The sequence below is a fragment of the Bombyx mandarina genome, chromosome 09 (assembly GCF_030267445.1).
Source record: "Bombyx mandarina strain Sakado chromosome 09, ASM3026744v2".
Lineage (NCBI taxonomy): Eukaryota > Metazoa > Arthropoda > Insecta > Lepidoptera > Bombycidae > Bombyx > Bombyx mandarina.
Genome location: NC_143216.1, coordinates 15,920,843 through 15,945,355, shown reverse-complemented (window position 1 = coordinate 15,945,355; position 24,513 = coordinate 15,920,843). Strand labels below are relative to the sequence as shown.

Below are 24,513 nucleotides of genomic sequence, written 5' to 3'. Positions count from 1 at the left end.
TCTCATTCAAACATTTATTGAAAATTTGTGCTACATTCAAGCATTATATAAAAAAATACATGTTGACAATAAACATTGACACTAACATGGCCAAGTAATTACAAACTAGCCAGCTAATACATATTAATACTTTTTATTTTCCGATCACCACTTCATGCAATAACATTATATTGCAAACTGGAATGTATAATTAAAGCTCAAAAACTTTTTTTTAGATATAAATATAAAGTGTGGTGCAGGGTGCTGTTGTAACCGTTCCAGACTCAGTTTCATTGACCACTTATTTTCATGAGCGTAAATTATACGTAGACTTGTATATTTTTTCTGCTTAGGTGTATTCCATTAGTCTCCTTCAATTACGATTGCAATACACCCTGTACCTATGTCATTTTAACTTCCTCAACATTGAAAACGAATTTATTAAAATCATACTTCCATTCCTATATTTTCTTTTCATAGTTAGCAAGTCAAAAAAGCAATACCAAAGCGATAAACACCTTCACTTATAAGAAAATCATTTAATAAGTTTAGCTTTCGGTAAAAATGCCTTTGATTGAAGAATGACGATTGAGGCATGTTTTAAAAGATAGTTTTAAATATTCGTCAAACGAACTACAACACTACAGAAATTTAGCTGGTAGGTTAATACGAACCCTACGCGTCTAATGCTAGCGTCTAGTCATATTCTTAGCACTAATATTATGTACAAAATATCAGGTAATTTTTGTACAATCATATTGTTTTCAAAACTGGATACTCGATTCAAGCTTACATGCTAGCGAATGTATTAATTATTTCGTACAAAAAAAATAACATCAAAATATAATAACATGTAACATTAATCATAATTCAGACTTAAAATAATCACTAACATCAACTTAAATGAAAAAAAAATGTGCGCTCGAAATAAAAGTGCAATACACCGAAAACGGACATCACAAATCAGACAAAATTATAAAAAAACCCTGATTTCGATTGCACAGTACAAAATGCGATGCAAATACAAATCACAGAAAAAATATTTGTGACGTAATATTTATTTGTCATGGTAATATAATAATGTAAAACAAAAAAACACTAAAGGTTTTCTGTTCATACAACTCTACATAAAGTCAACGACTTTCTAAGTAAAAACTGCATTTGATCCCAAAAGTCGTAGAAAATTATATAGTTACATATAATACTTTTTTTATTATTTCATGACAATTTTATGAAACACTATTCAATAAATGTCTAATAATAAAACGTGTAATAAACGACCATACGAGTAAACTTTTATTGTTTAGTAGCCCTTAGCTGTGGAGGTCGCAAGTGCCTGACATTCAAATGAATAGAATCGTGACCGTCCATATGTAGCTGTCAAATTAAAACTAACACGTCAATGTCAATCTAAGAAACTTGCAAGAATTATTACGTTAACCCTATTCAACTATAGCAAAAATAAGACAAGATTCGCGAGAGCTAGCTTCTTGTGGCAACACTAATATGCTAGTACTAAAATAAAATAAATATTCAAAGGCCTCATGATGTTAGCGTATTAAGCGAATGGCAATATTCGTTTCACTGCAGCTTGGCTTGCAGAGCGGCGACGTGCTGTTCCAGCTCCCGCACTCTCTGTTGACTGTTCTGAAGCTGCCTCTTCACGATCCTCAGTTCTTCTCCTTGACGATTGAAGGCCAGGCGCAGCTGTAATAAAACAGTTTAATGAATTAATAAACTGCTGCTTGCTTATACATATATGAATCAAGCGTTCCGATTTGAAAGATTATTCTGAAGTGAGATCATTGACCTGATCATCTTCCAAGGGGAAAAGGTCAGGGTGAACGTGATATCCGAAAGACCATTATGTAAGCCTATTTATTTCTAATGCCCTATATCATAACAAAAGTTACGTCGTCTGTGCGAGTACTAGAAACAAGTCTCAGTTTTAACAGTACAACGGCTGCCCTACCCTTCAAACCGCATTACTGCTTCACGGGCAGAAATAGGCAGGGTGGTGGTACTCCTACTTGTGCGGACTCAAGATGTCCTACCACCAGTAAAACAGTTAAATGTTGGCGTAATAACCTCGTGCTCGGTGCTGAAGACGTCTCCCTGATTGATCTGCTTGTAGAGGGGCACCGGCTCCGCGTCGCTCGTCTGCTTGCCGAACATGCGCTGAAGCTGATGGAACTTCGTGTTCTGGTTGGCGTTCGTTTTTTGCGATTTCTCGTTCACTTGTATCTAATTAAAACACAAATTTAATTTGTTAACGTCTAATTCATATTTATTTATTTAAGCTGCATGTCTTATTCAATGTAATAAGTTAAACTTGGTGCATGTGAAAGAAGTGAACCACTTCTGTGGTGTGTAGTATTGCGGTTTTTTTTATTTTTCATCCTTAAATCAAATTTCTCTTCTTATAGGGAACGCTGTTTATAAGAGAAACTACCTCTTCACCATTCATATGTTTTTTAAATTATTTATATAGACAAATAAATGTATATATTTTTTAAAAATCCTTGATTGATTGATTGAAAATTCTTTGTTGCACAAAAATAGTGTACAAAGGCGAACTTAACGCCATGCAGGCGTTCTCTTCCCTCGTTGATGAAGTGAAAGATTCAAGAAGTGTGTCTTATCTGTGATAAAGTTAATACATGGCTTTATTTTTTATTCCTTCATTAGGTATAATAAATAGTATAAAACAAAGTCGCTTTCTCTGTCCCTATATCCCTATGTATGCTTAAATCTTTAAAACTACGCAACGGATTTTGATGCGGATTTTTTTAATAGATAGAGTGATTGAAGAGGAATGTTTATATTATAATAACATCCATTAAATAGTGGAGAAATCAATAATAAATTACAGTTTCCGTAGCGAAGCGAGGGCGGGTCGCTAGTTATGTATAAATGTAAAAATGTCGCTTAAGCCTTTCTAAACTTAAACCTTTCACCCCTCGATATGTAGTTGGTCGAGTCGTGGAAATTCGCTTGTTTTGCTTACCTCATTTTCATTGTTGTGATTGAGTGCGTTCGGGCAGGCGTTGAGAGGGCGGTAGTCGGGTGTGGTTTCGCGCGAGAGGAACATAAACTTCTTTCTGTTGTTCACGTCCTGGGGTTGCAGCGCGGGGGCGTCCTTGTTGCCCGTGCTCGGCTTGTGCGTCGATATCGTCACTCCTGTTGATCAAATGTTACTAGTTTACAGGACCTCTTGTGAGTCCGCACGGGTAGGTACCACCCATTTCTGCCGTTCGGTTTGAAGGGTGGGGCAGCCGTTGTAACTATACTGAGACCTTAGAACTTATATCTTAAGGTGGGTGGCGCGTTTACGTTGTAGATGTCTATGGGCTCCAGTAACCACTTAACACCGGGTGGGCTGTGAGCTTGTCTACCCATCTAAGCAATATAAAAATAAAAAAAAGGCTTCAATCTTCACACAAAGTTTCGTGTAGATTGATTGAGGCTAGTTAATTACAAATATGATATTAAAGTAGAATCTTACGAATCCTCACGTTTAGTCGATAAATAAATTTAGTCTGTGTAAATAGCTGTAATTTTTATAAAAATCAAACGTTGGATTGTTTTTAAATTTACCTGTTTTCATACTGATTAAGAGTGGAGGTGCGTTCATTCCGCTCAACCAGTCCTTCGCAGTCAACGAGGGCAGGGGGGCGGCCGTGTCGGGGTACAAGTCTTCCTGTGGAGGCAATGGATATAGTCAAATAATCGCTCGAATATTGAATTGATCAATGCTTCAAACTGTTTCATATTATAAATTACCAGCCGTACTCGCCCGCTTCGCTGGGCATTTAAAATTAATATTATTATATAAAGTCATTATTATTAGGGAGTCCAACACTCATATAAATATTAGCCTATCCATTAAGTACATGTATTTTCTACATGGATACTAAGTTTCAAGTCAATCGGATGCATGGTTCAGTAGTTATAACAGAACATTCGTAAAAACCACTGCAGATTTATATATTAGTATAGATACAGATCGGTTTTTAATTATCACCTTGACACGTTCGAGTCGATGTCTCAATTTTACTGTACCACAGTTTTAAATTAATATTAATAATTTAATTAGGATTCTTGAATATATTGTCAAAAAAAAAACACTTTTATTAAATTATTCATGAATTCATGAATGGGTTATAAAAAACCATTTCTTGTACGGATTATTTACTTATTTGTTGGATGGATGTACGATCTCACAATCCACCTGGTGTTAAGTGGTTATTAGAGCCCATAGACATCAACAACGTAAAGGCCGATACCCAACTATACGAGTATACATGAGTTCTAAGTTTCAGTTCCATAGAACAACGACTGCCTCACCCTTTTTTTATGAATGAGTGATTACTGGTGGCCCAGAGGCCTTTCCGGTTTCACCAGGACAGGTGGGCGAGCAAAGGCTCAGTCAGGAGCGGTGGGATTTGCTAACAGCTGCCCGAGCGCCTCCAAAGGGGACCTAAATCAAGAGCAACTGCTTCGTGAATGGGGCCTCACCCTTAAAGTCAGCCTACCAGCAGTGAAATTAAGAGGTACGAGAAACGAGAACTCGGCATTAGGCAGCGTCTTTCGGCGCTCATGCATGGACGCATATTATAATTTTTTGTACATGTTTCCCGGCGAGAATTTTTTTTATTGCTTAGTTGGGTGGACGAGCTCACAGCCCACCTGGTGTTAAGTGGTTACTGGAGCCCATAGACATCTACAACGTAAATGCGCCACCCACCTTGAGATATAAGTTCTAAGGTCCGTAAATGCGCCACCCACCTTGAGATATAAGTTCTAAGGTCTCAGTACAGTTACAACGTCTGCCCTATCCTTCAGACCGAAACGCATTACTGCTTATTAGAACTTATATCTCAAGGTGTGTGGCGCATTTTCGTTGTAAATGTCTATGGGCTCCAGTAACCACTTCACACCAAGTGGGCTATGAGCTCGTCCACACATCTAAGCAACAAAAAAAAAGAAAAAGAGTGATACGACATACGAACCTGGAAGCAGTCGGACTTCCTCGGCACTATCATCGAGATCGGCTCGCAGAGTCCCCTGGAGGTGTGCAGCTTGTAGAACCGGAACACCTCGCACGCGCTCGTGTTCACCCCGCGCTTCGGCATGAAGCCCAGCCCACGCTGCGATACAAAACAAACATCCTCTCTAATTATATATTTAATGTCCTTTTTTTTATTGTTTAGGTGGGTGGACGAACTCACAGTCCACCTGGTGTTAAGTGGTTACTGGAGCCCTATTAATAAAGTGATTTATTATTACTCAATTGCATTTCATATATTTGCAACTTCATATTTTTATAGCACTATAAAGATATTGTTATTCTAATTTGAACATTTTTCAATAAATAATGAAATTAAACAACGACAACCATCTATAGCAACTAGTAATGCTATATTATATTATTGTGATTATAAAAGTTTATATATATATTATATTTATTTAAATAGTTGTATTCGCACAACAAATTCCGCTTCCAGCAGCCGAACGAGGCGGAGCTCTCTGTTGTTATTTTGGTGCGCTTGTAATTCAATAAATAGAATTCATTGGAAAAGTGAGTCTTATTTACTGGAAGGTAATGACAACAACGAACTTATTTACGATATTATTATATTATTTATAATATATTTTATTTTAAGTATTTTTGTGGTTTGTAATAACAATGTGGCGCCAGTCGCTGACGTCATCAGTCTCTGACGTCACTGCTCACTGTGCCATATATATTATTTATAATATATTTTATTTTAAGTATATTTTATTATTATTTGTACCTGAGGGTTCCCAGATAGGAATTGATTGAGGAAGTGCACGTAAGGCGGCTCGTCGACTACTTCGTAATATCTGATGTTCCCGTCGCCCTTGCCGGCCAGGTACACCTGTTGGTAAAGGTGACTAATAAGTGAAGCTGCAAATAAATTTACCAATAAATTGAATTAGAACAATCTTAGAATTATTATTTATACCATATAGTTTATGATTGATCCCAAACCGACACTTTATTAATATTTAATGGATCAACATTTATTTTCATTTCGTTATTTTTTTGCACATCGAATCTCGCGATGCGATCATCAAGGTCACTACGAAAACAACATCGTTTTATCATGTAATCGAATTATAAAAATTCACTAGCTGTCTTTTGGTTTTCGATCGCTTGCTTTTCCTCTCCTGTTCATCTCATCAATAGATGTAAGTTATTTTACTTTCTTAAAAAAATTATCGATTGTAGAATATCTCTAAACACAACTCTGTATAGCTAGCTTCCTTGATTGTAATTCAGACTTCATATCAATAGTTTTTTATTTGATTTTATTACTTAGATGGGAGTACAAGCTCACAGCCCACCTGATGTTAAGTACGTACTGGAGCCCATAGACATCTACAACGTAAATGCCGCTATGCAACCTTGAGATATAAGTCCTAAGGTCTCAACTATAGTTACAACGGCTGCCACATCCTTCAAGCTGAACCGCATTACTGCTTCACGGCAGAAACAGGTAAGGCGGTGGTACCTACCCGCGCGGACTCACAAGAGGTCCTACCTCCAGTAATTACGCAGATTATAATTTTTGCGGGTTTGATTTTTATTACACGATGTATGCCTTCACCGTGGAAGTCAATCGTGAACATTTGTTGAGTACGTATTTTATTAGAAAAATGGGTACCCACCTGTGGGATTCGAACACCGGTGCATTGCTAGATACGAATACACCAGACGTCTTATCCTTTAGGCCACGACGACTTCGAAAATTAAATTAATTTATTAAAGAACAATGGCAGCTTTCTATACAACATTTTACCTGATATCTATTTGAGGCGTCTTGAAACAAAAAAATACTAAAACGATAGGAATAACATAGCTTAAGCTTAATCAGAAATATTTTTGGTATTAGAAAGTCACAAAAAAAAGATATCAACGTGTTTACTTTATAATTTGAGGTTATCTATCAATAAGAGATGTCTCTGATTTTTGTAGGCACGGACTATAACAAATTGAAAAAATAAGTAAACTATATGTTTAAATAACATTTTTAGTTTCATTATCATAGATGAACCAAGGATACACCTCTAATAGTACTCGAGTAGGTACCCTTAGCAATTGCAGAGCTACCTAGGTACATATACATATTATATAGTGTGTTCCTTCTTCTTTGTAAATGTGTAAAAATGTGTGTTAGAGATAGGTACTTTTAACCTTTTGAACGAATTAGTCACATATTTGCGACAAACGAAGGCTTGCAAAGCTAATTTACTATACCTAGTAGAATTATTTTGTCCATGCAGTTTGGGTCATAAAAAATCGGAGCGGTGAAGCGAGTATTTCCCTCTCTCTTCCACTCACGAGCCTTATGGACGGGCACAGTGATGCGCATTATGTCAGTTGTCATACTGTTAAAATCATTTCATCTGCAGTGCTGCCATTACTATTACATATTTAGTTATTTAATTAAGTACTAATTGTAACAAAAGATAATTAATATTATTATTTTCATTTTAAATACTGAATATTATTAATTATCAAAAAATATTGCTTTTTTGTGCCAATAGTATAAATGCCATCCTTTACAAATGTATTAAACCGGAAGTACACAAAAATCGAATTAAAAGCTTATTAAATTAACATTTTTTCGTGGCTTTGCCACGTAAATCTAACATCGTATAAAAAACGAGCAAATAAAATGATGAAGTTTCATTTATGTCTTAATCTTAGACGCCTTTTAAAACATTCAGGTAAAAAATTGCCATTGTTCTTTCTACCACCAGCCCTCTTCAAGGCGACGTTACACGTGAAGTCAGTCGGACATAGTTCGGGAGCTAACCATGTTAGTGTCGTGGTCGTAGTACGGGAAGACGACCCCCGAGGAGCTGTCGATGGTCTCGCAGACGAGCGGCTTGGCGAGGTCGTGCTGGTCCCACACGGCGTACTGGCGGTCGCTGTGCCGCGAGAAGCCGGTCGTCACCACGCGACCCCGGCTGCCCAGGAACGTGCACTTCGACGCCTTCGTGCCCAGGTGGCAGTGACCTTCCTGTAATATTAAATGTTTTCATATTATTAGTTTACTAGCAACCCGCCCTCGCTTCGCTTCAGAAACATTAAATTTTATTATTGATAGCTGAGTCCCGCGATGCTAGCCACGGTTATTGTTGTACCGCGGATGAAGCCGCGGGGCGAAGCTAGTATAAAAAAAGTAGTCTAAGTTACTCCTTATATTATCAGCTACCTATCAGTGAAAGTTTCGTCAAAATCGGTCCAGCCGTTCCAGAGATTAACCGAAACAAACAGGCAGACAGACAGACAAAAATTTAAAAAAAAAAGTTCGGTGTATTTACCGTAAATATATTCATATGCATGTAGTAAAAAGCGGTTATTTCAATATTACAAACAGACACTCCAATTTTATTTATATGTATAGATTATTTACGACATCACATTAGAAACCTCAAAAATAACAGCATTTCTCCACTATTTAATGGATGTTATTATACATATAAACCTTCCTCTTCAATCACTCTATCTATTTAAAAAAAACGCATCAAAATCCGTTGCGTAGTTTTAAAAATTTAAGCATACATAGGGATATAGGGACAGAGAAAGCGACTGTTGTTTTATACTACGTAGTGATGGTAGAGGTCGGCAAAGTGCGGCTCTTTGAACTCTTGAGTGTGGCTCTAGCACAAATATCCTACGGGCTTGCCCGGCCTCTACTATTATCCGGCTGTGGACGAAAAAGCCGGTTAATAGTATGTACGGTCATTTAATATCAGCACCCCTGACTGATGTCGATTATTATATATATATCAATCGAAGCAGTATACAATATAGCATTTATTTTATGATTTGCAATAATAAATGTTTACTGCGTTTACAAACAGATTTGGCTCTCAATTTTTTTAAGTCGTTTTAATTTACATATTTGAGTCGACTATTATCAAAGCCGGCAATGTGACTTTTGGACAATTATTGGTAAATCAGAAAAACGAATTATTGACTTTGTATTCCATTGGCAGTCACAAAACTCTTCTGAACGACATCTTAGATAAATAAAAGGTTAAGTATTAACCTTTATTTAGTGCAGGTTTTGAACCGTATTCTTTGAAGGAGACGATTATATTCAAATCAATCTGTATTGACATATCAATAAAATTTTTTGGTCCAAATGCACAGAATGCCACCTTTGATAATAGACGACTCATTTGGCCCTTTGTCTAATAAGTTTTCCGACCACTGGTTTAAGGTAATCGAATATCTTGTGAATCCGCACGGGTAAGTACCACCACCCCGTCTATTTCTGCCGTGAAGCAGTAATGCGTTTCGGTTTGAAGGGTACGGCAGCCGTTATAACTATACTGAGACCTTAGAACTTATATCTCAAGGTGGGTGGCGGATTTACTTTGTAGATGTCTATGGGCTCCAGTAACTACTTAACACCAGGTGGGCTGTGAGCTCGTCCACCCATCTAAGCAATAAAAAACAAAAAGGTGTATAGCGCTACTTACAGAGAGCACGATCCCCCGCCGGGGTTCGATGACCCGCAGTTTCTTATCCTTGCAGGTGGTCGCCAGCAGCGAGCCGTCCCTGTTGAACGACATGCAGTAGATCACGTCGCTATGGCAGTCGATCAGCTTCACAGCCTCCCCCTTGCCCACGTCCCAGACGATTATCTAGAACGCGAGAGTACGTTTTTATGATTGAAGGATTATTGGTAGCCCGGAGGCCTTTCCAGTTTCACCAGGACAGGTGGGCGAGCAAAGGCTCAGTCAGGAGGGGTGGGATTTGCTAACAACTGCCCGAGCGCCTTCGAAAGAGACCTAACAACTCAAGGCGAGAGTACGTCTTTATTAGGCGAAGGACTGGTAAATATACAATGTTATATCCGCCACCGAACCTAAGACTTATCTCTATTATATTTGAAATATCGAATGTGTTTGAAAATAGACAGGAAGCTGGTTAATTTTCTATGGAAAATACCGCTAGCTTGTGCTATGAGAACAGAGGATCGGCAAAAATAGGCAAGACGTTGGTATTTAAGTACACTTATTTATATTGAATTAAGCATGAGTGCATTTTGCACGCGTTATTACTTAAAAGATCACATGTTTTCTATCTCGTTCTCTCCATGGTTAAATCCTATAAATGTTTATCTCCTTCTAGTGTCGATTTTTCGTTTCATTAAATCACATCAGCTACGAAATATATTTTTCCTTTCACACTAGTGGTGATAGAATTGTTGTGGCCTCGCATATCTGATAGTAATGTTCTACTTGTCTATTGAATTAGAATTTCGACTTTACGTATTAAGGTATATGACGGCATTCGCGTTGTAATCTCTGAAATTTCTACAAAAAAACCAAAATCCATGACCCGTGAGCTCGACAGTAGTCTTATACGTTAGTATAGGAGAACAGTATCACATATAGCTCGTATTGGTTACTGTTAACACAAAACAAAGACAATTCTAATCCAATCTTGGTGCTATCGTGACTTATGTTTAACTATAACTGAAAACTTAACAGGCATTTTAATTTTGGAACACGAAATCGGGTCAACAGTTCAAGATCGTACCATTTCAATGCATCGATTTACATTTATGAATAACGGTCGCCATCAAACGACGTTGCCTCGAATAACATCGCTATGTATATGGCGATAGGGCGCGCAGATACAATGCGCAGTTCTTCGCGTGTATCCAAGTATGTACACAGGGGAGTACTTCAGTACTGCTGATAACATTAAATACAGTTTTAGAGTTAAATTGGGATGCGTTCATTTGAAATATCATATCGGCACTGAAAAATTAATTATCCAATAAGTCTAAACTTACATTATCAGCACACAATGCTTCCCATCAAATTGGTAGAGCACGATATTAAATCTCACCAGGGAATCGAATCCAGCGCTGAGCAGTATGTTCTCGGCCGTCGGATGCCACTCGATATAGGCGACGCGTCTCTTGTGACCGTGCAGTTCCACCAGCCACTCGGTCAAGTGCATTGAGAGACCACCGTCCGGTATGTGCCATAGTTTAACCTGGTCAAAACATTTTATAGGTCACATCGTGAACCAGGCACTATCAGTTTCTAACATCCTATTTGTTTCTGTTTAAGCCATCAAGCATTCTAGCTTAAAATGGGGGATAGCCTTTAAACTGATTTCTTACTGGTGGTAGGAACTCTTGTGAGTCTGCGCGGATAGGTCCCACCACCCTGCTTTTTCTGCTGTGAAGCAGTAATGCGTTTCGGTTTAAAAGGTGGGGCAGCCGTTGTAACTATACTTGAGACCTTAGAACTTATATCTCAAGGTGGGTGGCGCATTTACGTCGTAGATGTCTATGGGCTCCAGTAACCACTCTTAACAACCAGGTGGGCTGTGAGCTCGTCCACCAATCTAAGCAATAAAAAAAAACAATACACCTAAAATTTTAATCTCACGTTTAAATCTAGACAATAAATAAATATATTCGAATTTAACTTATACAAGGTCACTATTATGTCAGAATCATCTAGAATCGTAGATAAAAGACAGGATTCGATTATAACAACCATAGTCCCGATTAGATTTCCGGTAAGAGACAAATGAGGAAATGAGATTTTGCTAAATTGCCTCTAATTCGGTGCGGTGACCTCTTAGTTCGTTACAGAGGTCCTCGGATCTGGTAAAGTTCATCCATTCAAGACTATATTTTTGAAGTTTTTAATTTTTATTTCACAGTTTGTATTCGTCCGATTTTCGTGACGTCATAACGAGCTTGTTTTTTCAAATATATACGTTCCAAATGTTTGATTTATCTCATGTTATATAGGTACCGAAGATACTTAAACATATAAGAAAAATTCGATTGAAACCGTTAATACGAATTAGTTTAATCAAATCGCACACCGACCATGTAGTGCGCTAGATTAGAAATGGTAAATAAAAAAGTCTATATTCAACTATTTATTACCGTAGCAATCACATAATTACGTCATTCAGTAACACAAGTTTTGACCGATTATGGAATGTATGTCGTCGTGACACTCAATATGGTAGATAACGGCTATCGGATAACTATGGTGTGAATACGAAGCAATAACTAGTCGATAAGATAGCGAAATCAATATTCGGCTACAAAAAGTATGTCCGGTTGTTAAAATATCAGCATACACAGTAAACTAATACTCGTAGTGTAGTGTTCTTATTTTTTCAATATTCTAGTTGGTCATGGCGACGATTTTTCTTTACTAATCATTGGGTTTCGTACTCAAGCTATTATGCCAGGGTTGACGTATTCTAAATACCAGTATGTTTGGTATTAATTTAACTCCTTAATCTAATCTGACTTTAATGATTTAAGCTTCCGTATATTTTAATCATTTTATAATTTGCGATATTTAACATCCTTTACACTTTTCACGGTCATGGGCGTCTACGTAATAATTATCCGAGATATTAAGCCGTGGTACTTTAACATCTACAATGCGGCTACGAAAACATTAGAAATTAATTTTACAAACATACCTTACTGATCTCCGCATCTGATGAACTTTCATATATTATTTCTATAGTACAAAACGCGATTGATCGAACAAAACATCCTGTCCGTAATTGAATTCAATTACAAACACCGAATATGTAGTTGAAGGAAAAATATGAAGAAAAAAAAATGTAAAGTGTTTGAAATGAAATTACCGTGCAATCATCAGAGCACGAAGCGATTATGTTGTCGTTGAACGGGTTCCACTTGATGTCCAAAACGGGGCCTTTGTGACCTGTAACTCTGCTCGCGTTGAAGTCCAAACGACCGGTCTGCGAACATTTAGAACGATACAACTTCAATATGTTGAACCGGGTAGATAGCACCGAAACTTAGCACTCGTGTCACAAGGCGGGTGACGGAATTTACGTTGTTGTTGTCTATGTATGGGCTTCAGTAAATCTTAGCACCAGGTGGAACGTGAGCTCCTTAACCCGTTTGAGCAATAGAATGAAGTGGATACACGTGCTATCAAAAAGAAAAAAAGAAAAACCTTAAATAAATTTATTTGTATAATTTACTTATTTATTTCCGCGTGCTACTTACTACATACTAATGTAATAGTTTTCTTTTGCCTGGTATGAAAAGCTCGTGTGCCACCTGCAGTTAAGATTTTAGCAAAAATCTAATATATTACAATTTAAATACCGCAATTTTTATCTTCACTGTATCGATCAATGAAAAAGCACTCGTTTGTTAATTCAATTACAGTTTAAAACACAAAAAATCTATGTTTTTGCTTCATAAGTGACTATCAAGGTCAATTAATATTTCTGTACCATATTATACATCTGGACATTGGTCAATAAGGCTGGAATTAGGCAAATATTGACACCAAGCAAACAGCGTTTGGCGCCAACAATGACGCAAACTTTTATACATACATACATTCTTAAGGGTATTACGACAGTGGAAATCTTGTAATGATTTTTTGTTTTTTATTGCTTAGGTGGGTGGACGAGCTCACAGCCCACCTGGTGTTAAGTGGTTACTGGAGCCCATAGACATCAACAACGTAAATGCGCCACCCACCTTGAGATATAAGTTCTAAGGGTCTCAGTATAGTTACAACGGCTGCCCCACCCTTCAAACCGAAACGCATTACTGCTTTACCGCAGAAATAGGCAGGGTGGTGGTACCTACCCGCGCGGACTCACAAGAGGTCCTACCACCAGTAAGAAAGAAGTAGGACCAATACGGTTAATGTTTCCAATTTTATTATAATTCGAAATATATTTTAGTCGGACACATAATGGTAGAGACATACAGGCAGTTTTGTCTATGGGCTCCGCTAGTTGTAGAACAGCAGATCGGGCTGTAAGCCCTTCCATCTATATTTTAGGTATATATGCAATACTTATCATAAGCTGTTATTATATGTATAACGTAATAACGACAACTAAGGAAATTTATTTTACAGATCGTTAAATTGAATGCTTTAAATTAGGTCCTTAGTCTTCTTGTTAACATTACATTTTGTATAATTTTTTGTACTTACGTGATCTAGGGGTAGCACAAGAAAAGCGCCACCGCCGGCAACCTCGGTAACTATAGCAACGAACTTAGGGTTGACCGCGCAGAAATTTGAATCGTGCGCATTTCGTGTTATCTTTACGTTGTCATAGCAACGCTCCCTTTTAAACGGCACGCCGTACACGTGGCGGAACTTGGAACTCCTGACACCACGGAACCATACCTTAAATTTTAATTTCAATATTATTTTACATGTCTTACTTAATACGATTATACTATACTAGTGTTCCCGCAGCAGTCGAAATTCGACTATAATTAATTGAAACGATACGTTTGAACATTATTAAGGTTCTATTGTCAGACTTCTATAATCACAGATTTTGCCAAGACTTCACTGTAGACAAATAACATTTAAGATAAACAATATTAACCTATTCTCTATTTGACTACAGACTTTGAGCAATTACAAAAGTTTGAAAATAAATATAGAGTAGGAGTGGGTAATATCGGTTTTGCCGCGTATCGAATCGTATCTATATATCGAGGATCAATATCGGATATTGAATCTATATATTTTCGGATGCTAGTAGATTTTCTCGATTCATGATATTTGAGATTTGAAACGATACGCTGATATAATATCGTAGTAGATATAGATTTAAGTCAACGTTATACGGTTGTTTTTCTTATATCAATTTATAATATGATCTTAAAGTAATAAAAAGAACATGAAAATAAAAATATCAAAAAAACTTTCCTTCATGCTTTTACCAGGCTTAGGACTGGCTACATTATTTTCAGTTTTTAGTATTTTGTGTCTTAATTTAAAATTACAAAATATACCAAAAGAGTGTAGATTTCAAAAGTTTAATACAAACACAAGAAATAAACTCAATTATTTGGATTCAACTAAAAATAGAGAAATGTGTACTTTAAAAATCAAACACAAAACACTTAAGTATTTATAAACACTTGTCCAAAAATTCTAGTTCAAGGTCAAAGCGCATAAATTCAACGATGCAAATAGGCTATACTGCATTCAAGTTAGGGTCGAAAGTTGAAACTTCTTTCCTTAATTGTATCCTGCTGATACGCTAAGAATAATCTACAGACATATGGACTTAAATATAAGGTTTACAATTGTATGGATAATGCCTGTTTCTGTTTCATTCATCACATGATATCCCTATCGTGCGCTCACTCACTCTGGCCGATTCGATACGAACCAAACGAATATTGCTGATATTAACGAATCGGTACGATATGCCGATGCGCATCACATCGAGCAATATCGTGTATCGGCTGATATCGAAATATAGATTTCGATTCACGAATCGGTACGATATGGCGATGCGCATCACATCGAGCAATATCGTGTATCGGCTGATATCGATATATAGATTTCGTGCGGGGCGATATCGGATTCAACGATATTGCTGCGATATATAGATATTGAATCTATATACGATTTATATCACCCACTCCTAATATAGAGTATATATATGTATGTGTGTGTGTGTTTCAAATACATGGTAGTGTGTGTAGTATTTTTTTTATTGATTTAGTGTGCTTTTAGGAGTACAAAGTTTTTGCTTCACGTATTAATATATAGATTAATGGGCTAGGCTGTCTGTGTGTTAATACGATAGATGTTTACGAAATCAAGTTCCATTTAGAGTTAAGTGGTTTTCGGAGCTCATACAATCAATTCCGAAAACTGCCACATATCTTGGGATATGACACTCAAGTCTCATTTATATTTTATAAGGACTTTCCAGTGCCATTTAAAACCGAACGCCTAGCTCACCACGCGCTTTACTATCGTTCATATATACTCTTACAAGTCTTACAGTAGAAGCTGTTACCTTCGAAGCAATGAAAGTCGATGTCGACTATTGGGTTCGTTCGATTTTATGCGGTCTTCAACTTTACAAACTTATGAACTTTATGATATTTACATTTTTTTTATATTCAGGTATTTTTGTCATATAGCATCCCGGTCTGAAGGGAATAGCCGTATTACAATGCTAAAAGATTTCCAACTTACGTCGCAAAGGTCCACCACTGGGCAACAGATTTGGTAAGGCTATGGAAATCGCTTAGCACCAGATTGAGCGTGAGTTTTTTTGGCCATTCGCCGCCATAAAAATAAGCATTTAGCTTTTCAGAATTTTTTTGAGTAATAAAAATTTGAAACGTTTTTCCTTATCTTAAAAGTCATGCAGTAAGACGAATGACATCAGCATATTAAAAGAAAGCGACATCATTTTCATAAATTATGTGGTACAATTCACATAATATGTGCTTGGCTTGCTCACAGAGTAATAAAACGCAAGCAATAAGTCTTTTTTTTAGTGTTATAAAAAAAATCTAGACTGGTTTGTATAACACTAACAAGCTTCCGGATCCCGTGCGACAATGAAAGCTGTCACATATTTTTTTTCTTTCACAGATTTCACATTACATTGTCACAGCTGTAGATTAAATATTTTCGAAATGTGACATAAAAATACTATTTTATTTTAACTGTACAATTGTTTAGTGATTCCCCTTTTATTCTTTATGATCCAATGAAGGTTTTTTTTTTAATGTCGTCCTTAATACCAAAAAATGACTGAGCAGTTTTAGAAAAACGGCATAGTATCCGCAATTAGGAGCAACCCACTGAGTTTCTCGGCGGATCTTCTCAGCGGGACGCAACTCCGATCCTACAGTAGATTCAGCGAAGCACTGCCCTTGCTAGAGCCAGTATTGGCAATTCTCTCAAGTTGAGCAACATAGGGATAGCCCCCTAAAGCTATCAGCGATTAAATAGAAAAAAAGACTAGAGCACTAGTATAGTTATTGTCCGTTATATCTTATGTGGTCAACTTAGCTAAGCTGTTTCTTACCGCTATTTTTTGGGGGTTCCCGTTTGAAATACGGTGGAGAATTACGATGCAAGTAATCGAAAAACCGGAACTTATAAGGATTAAAATATGCAGTTGTACGACTCCGCGATTCGGACGAAAATATTTTGCACAAAAATTATAATAATTCAGATTTAAAAAATAAAACATTATTTTACGAGTTATTGATATTTTTGAATCGACTAACGATGGATGATTTGTTCAGATTTAAAATTGAATGATTAAATGAAATCCAAATTAAAGAAGCATCATAAACTTTTTATGAATGTATAGTGAATATTATTAATAATTCCGTCCAGATAGGATAGAATAGAGATTAGTGTGCTAACTGAATTTATTATTCTGGTGGAGATAATTACTGTGATTTTGTATTCATAAAGGTATCTATCTGTTTAAGGATTCAGATTTTCTTTTACATACAGATGACGGTGCAACTATTCCTACTTTTGGTCGTGTGAGAACCATACATGGTATTGGACATTAGGTCGTCGCCTCAGGAGGCATGGGGTCTGTTGTTATATACGACAGCGAGAGACACCAGAACGACGGTGGAAATGTGACGACAACCGCGGTCCTGAGGGTTTTTTGGTTGGTGCCTACTCTTGAACTCACTTGACTCACGCGAGAAACCGCAGTGGCTCACTTTTGAAACACGCCACTAAAACACGCTCGCTAAAACATTTTTTATTAATAACAGGGTATGAGCAGTAGGTACATACTAATTAAAACATTTCGAAAATATTCCCAGCCGTGTGTGTATTCAAATCAAATGAAAGCTTGTAAAAAGGTTACAAACTGTTTTATTGAACTGGCCTCGAAATGTGTATACGCTTTGAATAATAAACTAAGAGAATTTAAACCCTATTTGCGTAACACACAAAACAGTCTTTGGCTAGTTTTGCTTTAATTACGGACAATTAAAAAGAGTTTAAGCGAAGAACGTAGTCAGAAGAAGCGTAGTTTAAATTCAATACGAACATTTTTGTTTTTGTCTTCCACAATTGAATACAAATGGCTCTTAAGACTTTCTAAAGCAAGATTTAGAGTAGGAGAGCGATAACACAATTTTACGAAACAGTTATTGATATCCTGGTTATGAACAAAACGGTTAAATTATTTGTTCTAGGAATAAAAAATAAAAATAATAATGAAATTTATAAAAATAATAATAATGTAACATTAATAAATTAACAAAACCAATTAATAGAATTTTGTATTCGGTGTCCTGTCATCGTATTTTTAGCGCAAAAGCGGCATGCTTAATTATAAATTTCAATAAATTGTTCACTTTTACTATTAAACGGAATTAGACAATTCGTCTATACAAAAATACAGAAGAACATTAATTATCGAATACTATTTGTCGACATGTTATCCAAACGTTCTTATGAGCATTTCGGAATAGCCTGGATAATCAGCGCTATTTTGTATGATGATGAAAATAAAAATAAAAAAGTACCTGTGAATTCGTCATGTCTACTCCACAGTTCCACACTACTCCTGTGCTAGAACAATGCATGCACTACGGTAGAGGCGTCCAGCAAACTATAATATTCAGTGCATATTATAAACGTATGCGCAAACAAACAAAAAAACCAGCTCCCCACAACATGACGCACTGTAACTCAACACTGAAAGTTTCAAAGAAATAAAAAGGATGCATTAAATAAAATAAAATAAAAGGTACACGAAATATTAATGTGCGCGACTACAAAATTCTACACATGTGCTGTGTGCGGCTTAATAACGATCGCGATCAAATTGTAGAGGCACTTGAAATGAGACGAGCACTATATACGGCAGACGAAAAAAAAGTGAAAAGACATGAATCGTAGCCGTTTTGTGATGGCAAGTGAAATCCAAATTGATTACCGTGTGCTGATCGGGCTTCAATTACAAGTGATACGATTTGTTATATAACCCGAATTATGTAATAAAAACAAACTTTATTACAACTTAGCCCGATATTCGAATAAATGTAACGAGGCAGTAACAATTGGGCAACTATTTGTAACGTTGAAGTCAAAAATTTTACTAACATTTGAGCAGTTAAGCCTTAGGTACTTTACAATTATGTCTCATGTCAAAGTTATTGCGAAGCTCTGTGAAAGGCGATTGATTTGATGCAACGCAAGAGGTGCCTATTAGTCACAGGTCAGTTTGGCATGCTAAATAGAGCGGTAGCTGTTTCTTTGGGATCCGAAGAATCGAAGCTAACATCGCTTCACCCAAGCGATAAAAACATAAAAACGCCTTTCCTTTTTTATTCCTTTGCAACATTCGTAATATGACCTTTATTGTGAATTTAAAACAAATAACTGACATTCTCAAATTCATAATACGCTACCATTAAAAGTATAATACCCTATAATTAAGAAAATGACTCAATAGCATCGAAATAAAACATTTAGCAATAACGTAACACTTTCGTTTTACCAAGTAGTCTGAATGGTTACATGATGGTCAACAAACCGTGACAAAAAACACGCACTGCCACCGACCGTCTCGCAAATAGGGTGCTGTGAGTGCCCAACACTTATGTCATGGTATGAAGAATAAAATAATCATAAATAGTTATTTGAGTTGTGCCTTAGGTACGTCACTTTACTCTGTAAATTCAATGCAGAGACGACGTGTTTTGTCGGATTAGTGCATCGCCTTAATCTTTTACGTTACCTACAAATAATTCATACGATTTAACGCATTACTGTGGCAACGGAATCGTTCATACCTCCTAAACACGCGGTCGACTTTAAATTTCATCTCTCAGGGGAGTTTTTTTTTATTGTCCTTGTAGGCAGACGAGCGTACGGCTCACTTCATGATGAATGGGTACCGTCGCCTAGGGACTTCAGCAATGCCAGGGGGAGAGCCAAGCCGCTGCCTACGGTCGAGTACTCTACTGTTAAGTATTATGACGATCAGAAGCAGTCTGGCGATTTATACGATTTATAGCAAGTAACTAGGGCACGGTGAATGCACTGATACTCAGTTTTTTTTTGTTTTCAAGAAGGTATATGTCCTTATTCGCGTTTCCTTCATTTGTTTTCAATATTCGCGGATTAAAAAACGCGACCCAATTCCTATTTTCAGGGCTAAACATTTCTTTATTCGTTTGATCCACGATCGGTACATACACGTTCATTACAAGGATTCTAATATGTAGGTATCCAACCAAATGTCCTGTTTAAACGCGTCGTCAATGGCTCTAATAAAAAAGTAAAATAGGTAGACCTTATTAAGGAATGTATCCCTTATTTCCATATATGTAAATTAACATTCCATAATCACGGTTTCTATGATTGTGGCATATTTATAGAACATATAATTCCGTGGACGGCCAAGAGGACAAATAAATCTATCCTGGATCAGCTTCGCATCCGAGTCAGGCTCTCAACAATCTGTTACCAGAGGATCCTCAGCTACTTCGGTCATATTGCCCGCCGACAGTCAGATAACTTGGACAAAGTGATTGTGACGGGCAAAGTAGAAGGAAAGAGACCCCTTGGCCGATTACCTAGCCGTTGGTGTGATCAAGTAACCGCTCTAACTGGGTTGCCAGTCGCAACCGCCATTCGAGCAGCTGAGGACCGGACGAGATGGAAACAGCTCACGAGATAGGCAACGGTCAAGTTTCAGGGACACGACCTTCAGAAATGAAGAAAGCGACGAAGAAGAAGAAGATACCCCGCGAATAAAGAGATTTTACTGTAGTTATGTTTTCTAATTCGTATGTGGTGTTTGAAACTACTCTACAATCGGCAGTTACTATATACAACCTTACCAATTTTAATGGCAAAGCGATTGCGTGATCAAGTTTGAAGAATGAGAGCGTACTGAAACTTCGATTTCCAGTCTAACAATGGCAGCGAAATTAACATTACGGTGTCTATGACCCCTGGTAATGCATTATCTCTCAACAGTTGGTAGTTCATCTGCACACTTTTGCAAATTAAAACAAGTAACTTGTATGTATCGCCTGATTATTTTTTAATTGAATATTGGAGTGCCTGAAAATATATTCACATTGGCATATGCATCATTGGCCAGGTAATTGTAAATTTTTTAACGTGGTGGTAATGATCAGCTTTCCTTTAAATCCCTTGGTTGTGTAGTTACATGAGCTCATATAAATTATAATGTGAATCCAGTTGCTGGCCTTGTCACATGAGGTTGAAGTTTCAATTATATAATCACTTCAATCAGCTGTTCAACCATTAAAACCAGAACCCTTTTACTTTTTACTTATTTAATTTAATTAAATAGTCAACCTAATTTTGTTCTAAGCAGATTTAATTTGATTGTTCTTTGTGCGATCTGTTCACTCAATTGAGTTAAAATTTATACAGCTGTTAGCATATCAAGGAAGATTTGCCATTGTATCACCAACAGATGATTGGTGGCATAGAACTTTTATATCGGTTAAAGATGTTTTTTATACATCACAGAACACTGTGATGACCATTAGATTATAGTAGAAAAAGGCAGTGTTTTACTATTCTGGTATTAATTTAAATGGAATTACATATTTACTGGTGGTAGGACCTCTTGAAAGTCCGCGCGGGTAGGTACCACCGCCCTGCCTATTTCTGCCGTGAAGCAGTAATGCGTTTCGGTTTGAAGGGTGGAGCAGCCGTTGTAACTATACTGAGATCTTAGACCTTATATCTCAAGGTGGGTGGCGCATTTACGTTGTATATGCCCATGGGCTCCAGTAACCACTTAACACTAGGTGGGCTGTGAGCTCGTCCACCCACTTGAGCAATAAAAAATAAAAAATAAAAATTGATCAATCATCATCATCAATTTGAATTTGAATTTGAAATTTGAATTTATAGTATTACCATAGATTCTGAGAGTAATAGATATAATTTAAACTTTGGTTTAACTCTTGTTAATGAATTCCCATGTTTCTAATACCTTTACTTTTTTGTGGTTATATACAACATTGTTATTAATTGTGGATATAATATTGTGTAAGCTACTTAAAAATTGATAAAACTGTAAAAGCTTTAAGTTTCAATGGTTTCATTTGGATAAATTAAATTATTCCATATTCTCCTTTCTTATACAAAAAACACTAAGCAGTTTGCTATTATAAATGAAGGGAAAAATAAATTTCAATTTATATTGAAGTCATTATCTGAACTTATCAATTTTTTTATTAGTTTCTGAAATAAACCTTGATTCTGTGACTTGATAAAGTGCATCTTTTAAATAGTGAATAGAAGTTTTTTTTTTTTCTAATTTTATTGATTTGTCTTCTGAGACTTTTTTTCTTACTTGATTACCATTACAAAAGAACATATTTTATACAAAAGTAGAACACAAGAATATTTTAAATATGTGCAGAATTAAAAGAAAGCTAGAAATGTTTTGAATCTCTGCATTACCCCCACTGAAGCAGAGTTTATTCTCTACTACATAAGACTGCTGCAATTTTAAGATCATTTGTTATGTGCTATCTGCCTCAAGAATAAACCTCCTTTCTATTCTATTGCCAGAGCACTGTAAGATGTCCTTCTACAAATGTTTGAAAACAGTCTTTGACTATTTAGTGACTTAGTTAAGCACCATTCATACTAAGGATTTATTTGCTTTTCAAGGCATTAAAAAATAAAAACCAAAGATTCATGATATCTCCACTGAGATGGCTAAATGGAGAAACTAGGAAAAATTCTATTCTACTACCCCATTAATTAAAATAATAATTGATTACATATTTTTATCGTGTCATTTTGCTTATTGTTCATAATAAATTGTTTCTGCTAAAATCTCTGATCTTATTAACAATTATTATTCCTTTGATGGAACTATGGCAAGCCACTTCCTCTTTTTATTGCTTACACAGGAGAACAAGCTCTGGTCTTGCCATAGTAATCACAATTTATTTTTAGGTACTATGTAATGTAGATATAAAATACTATAAAACTGAGTTAGATTTTTAAGAAGATTTAACTTGTTGCTTTTCAGACAGGTGATGTTATTGCTAATGATTAAAAATGAATTATCAATGTAGTATGTAATGTAGATATAAAATACTATAAAACTGAGTTAGATTTTTAAGAAGATTTAACTTGTTGCTTTTCAGACAGGTGATGTTATTGCTAAAGATTAAAAATGAATTATCAATAAATGATAAGTTTTATTTTTTCATTAAAGGAAAGCAAATGTCTCCAATACAATGAAGAATGGAAATAATTATTATTATTCAAATTTATGAATGGTTTCCCAGTTGGAGTTATTCGTTGTTTGGTTAGAATTATTTTCATTAGATGAAAATTTATTATTGGTGATTCAGAAAATTGTCGTTAAGTCGAACATGCAAATTTCATTTATATCTTTGTGCCTCTACAATTTTTCACGATTATAAGAATAATATATTTAATGTAACTAAAACTACAATTATTTATTTTTGAAATTTTACCTTTGCGACAGGTTTGTTACAAGCCCTTACGTCTACAAGAGCGCTGTTTTTTGTGGGACTCTTCTCAGTGATGTTTATAATTTCTAGACAATTCGTTTCTTCTAACATTTCATCCTTTACCGGCGGCATATCCTTAGTGGGAATAAGTAGCGCAGTTTCCACAATATTTTATAATTCACGATAGTTTAATTGGCCGCAATGTTCACAACGAACAACTCCAAAACATCTAAAATTCTAAAATCACATTAGACTTAAGCGAAAATCGAAAGTGATCGCTGTACCACAGATTACTTACATACTTAGGACTTACGATTACGAGCTTACTGACAGTTATGGATTTCTAACAACGTTTTAACGTCATGCTTATGAAATTGATAATCTCTAATAGTGGAATAGGAAATTAAATTATTTTTCTTAAAATTGTGTTCGTTGCTGAAGGATCAACTACTGCACGCATGGTGCTAATAGAAAAAGCAACGCGCTGTTTTAAGCGTGTAATATTTTATTACACAAGAATTTAATAATAATTTTATTTTAAGTATTAATTTCAAGCATATCGGCAGAATTAAGATTGTAATTATCGAAATTAATTGGTTTTTAAATATAACCATAATTAAACTAAAATAATCATATTTAAACGTAACCAATCCTATGATTAAAAACAAATTTGCCTAATGTTCGATGTTTATAAAAAAAGCTAAATTGTTTTACCCCTATCTGATAAACTAGCTTTTATTAGAGTTATTTGCTTAACATGCTATTTAATATTAGTGCCTACTCTATGTACTATGAGTGATCAGTGCTGCCAGCTAAAATATATTTTTAACTAAATCTAGATTTTTACATAGTAGGTACTAAATCATGCTTTGCTATGTATTTTATGTCTATTTACATAATTACAAAGGCAGATTATGTTTTAATTATATGTACAACTTATCATATATAAATTACGTGTCACGTTGATTGTCCGCGATGGACGCCTAAACTACTGAACAGAATTTAATTTTTTATTAAAATATGTGTTTTGTTCCAACTTAGGCCATATGAAGGTTTTTATTTCGATTAATGGTCGCAATATTTATTAATTAACAATAAAATTTCTTAAGTTGTTTATTGTTATTAATTATAAGTTTCATAAGTCTAAAACAGATGACGCCTTAAATAAGTTTTTACAGACAATTGTAAT

The 24,513-nt window shown here is 35.8% G+C and overlaps 1 protein-coding gene across 2 annotated transcripts; it reads right to left on the bottom strand.

Moving 5' to 3' along the window:
- Positions 1 to 23,606, bottom strand: LOC114239818 (coronin-2B). Of its 2 annotated transcripts, none has more exons than XM_028170218.2 (12): positions 23,328 to 23,606; positions 14,017 to 14,214; positions 12,674 to 12,790; positions 10,886 to 11,035; positions 9,505 to 9,669; positions 7,827 to 8,033; positions 5,778 to 5,882; positions 4,992 to 5,129; positions 3,577 to 3,679; positions 2,987 to 3,159; positions 2,068 to 2,223; positions 1 to 1,686 (listed from the first exon to the last, which is right to left on the bottom strand). In XM_028170218.2, exons 1-12 carry the CDS (start codon positions 23,454 to 23,456, stop codon positions 1,561 to 1,563), a joined length of 1,767 nt encoding a protein of 588 aa, XP_028026019.2. In that variant the 5' UTR covers positions 23,457 to 23,606; the 3' UTR covers positions 1 to 1,560. The 2 variants fall into 2 exon arrangements, with proteins under 2 accessions (XP_028026019.2, XP_028026020.2); XM_028170219.2 differs by lacking the exon at positions 23,328 to 23,606 and adding an exon at positions 18,360 to 18,528.
- Between the last annotated feature and the right edge of the window lie 907 nt (positions 23,607 to 24,513).

Coding starts and splice junctions, on each gene's coding strand:
- LOC114239818 (XM_028170218.2), bottom strand. CDS start 23,456: ATGCCGCCGGTAAAGGATGAAATGTTAGAAGAAACGAATTGTCTAGAA. Junction 11,036..12,673: donor CGTGCTCTGATGATTGCACG/GTAATTTCATTT, acceptor TGTTTTGACCAG/GTTAAACTATGGCACATACC. Junction 8,034..9,504: donor GGCGGGGGATCGTGCTCTCT/GTAAGTAGCGCT, acceptor TTAATATTACAG/GAAGGTCACTGCCACCTGGG.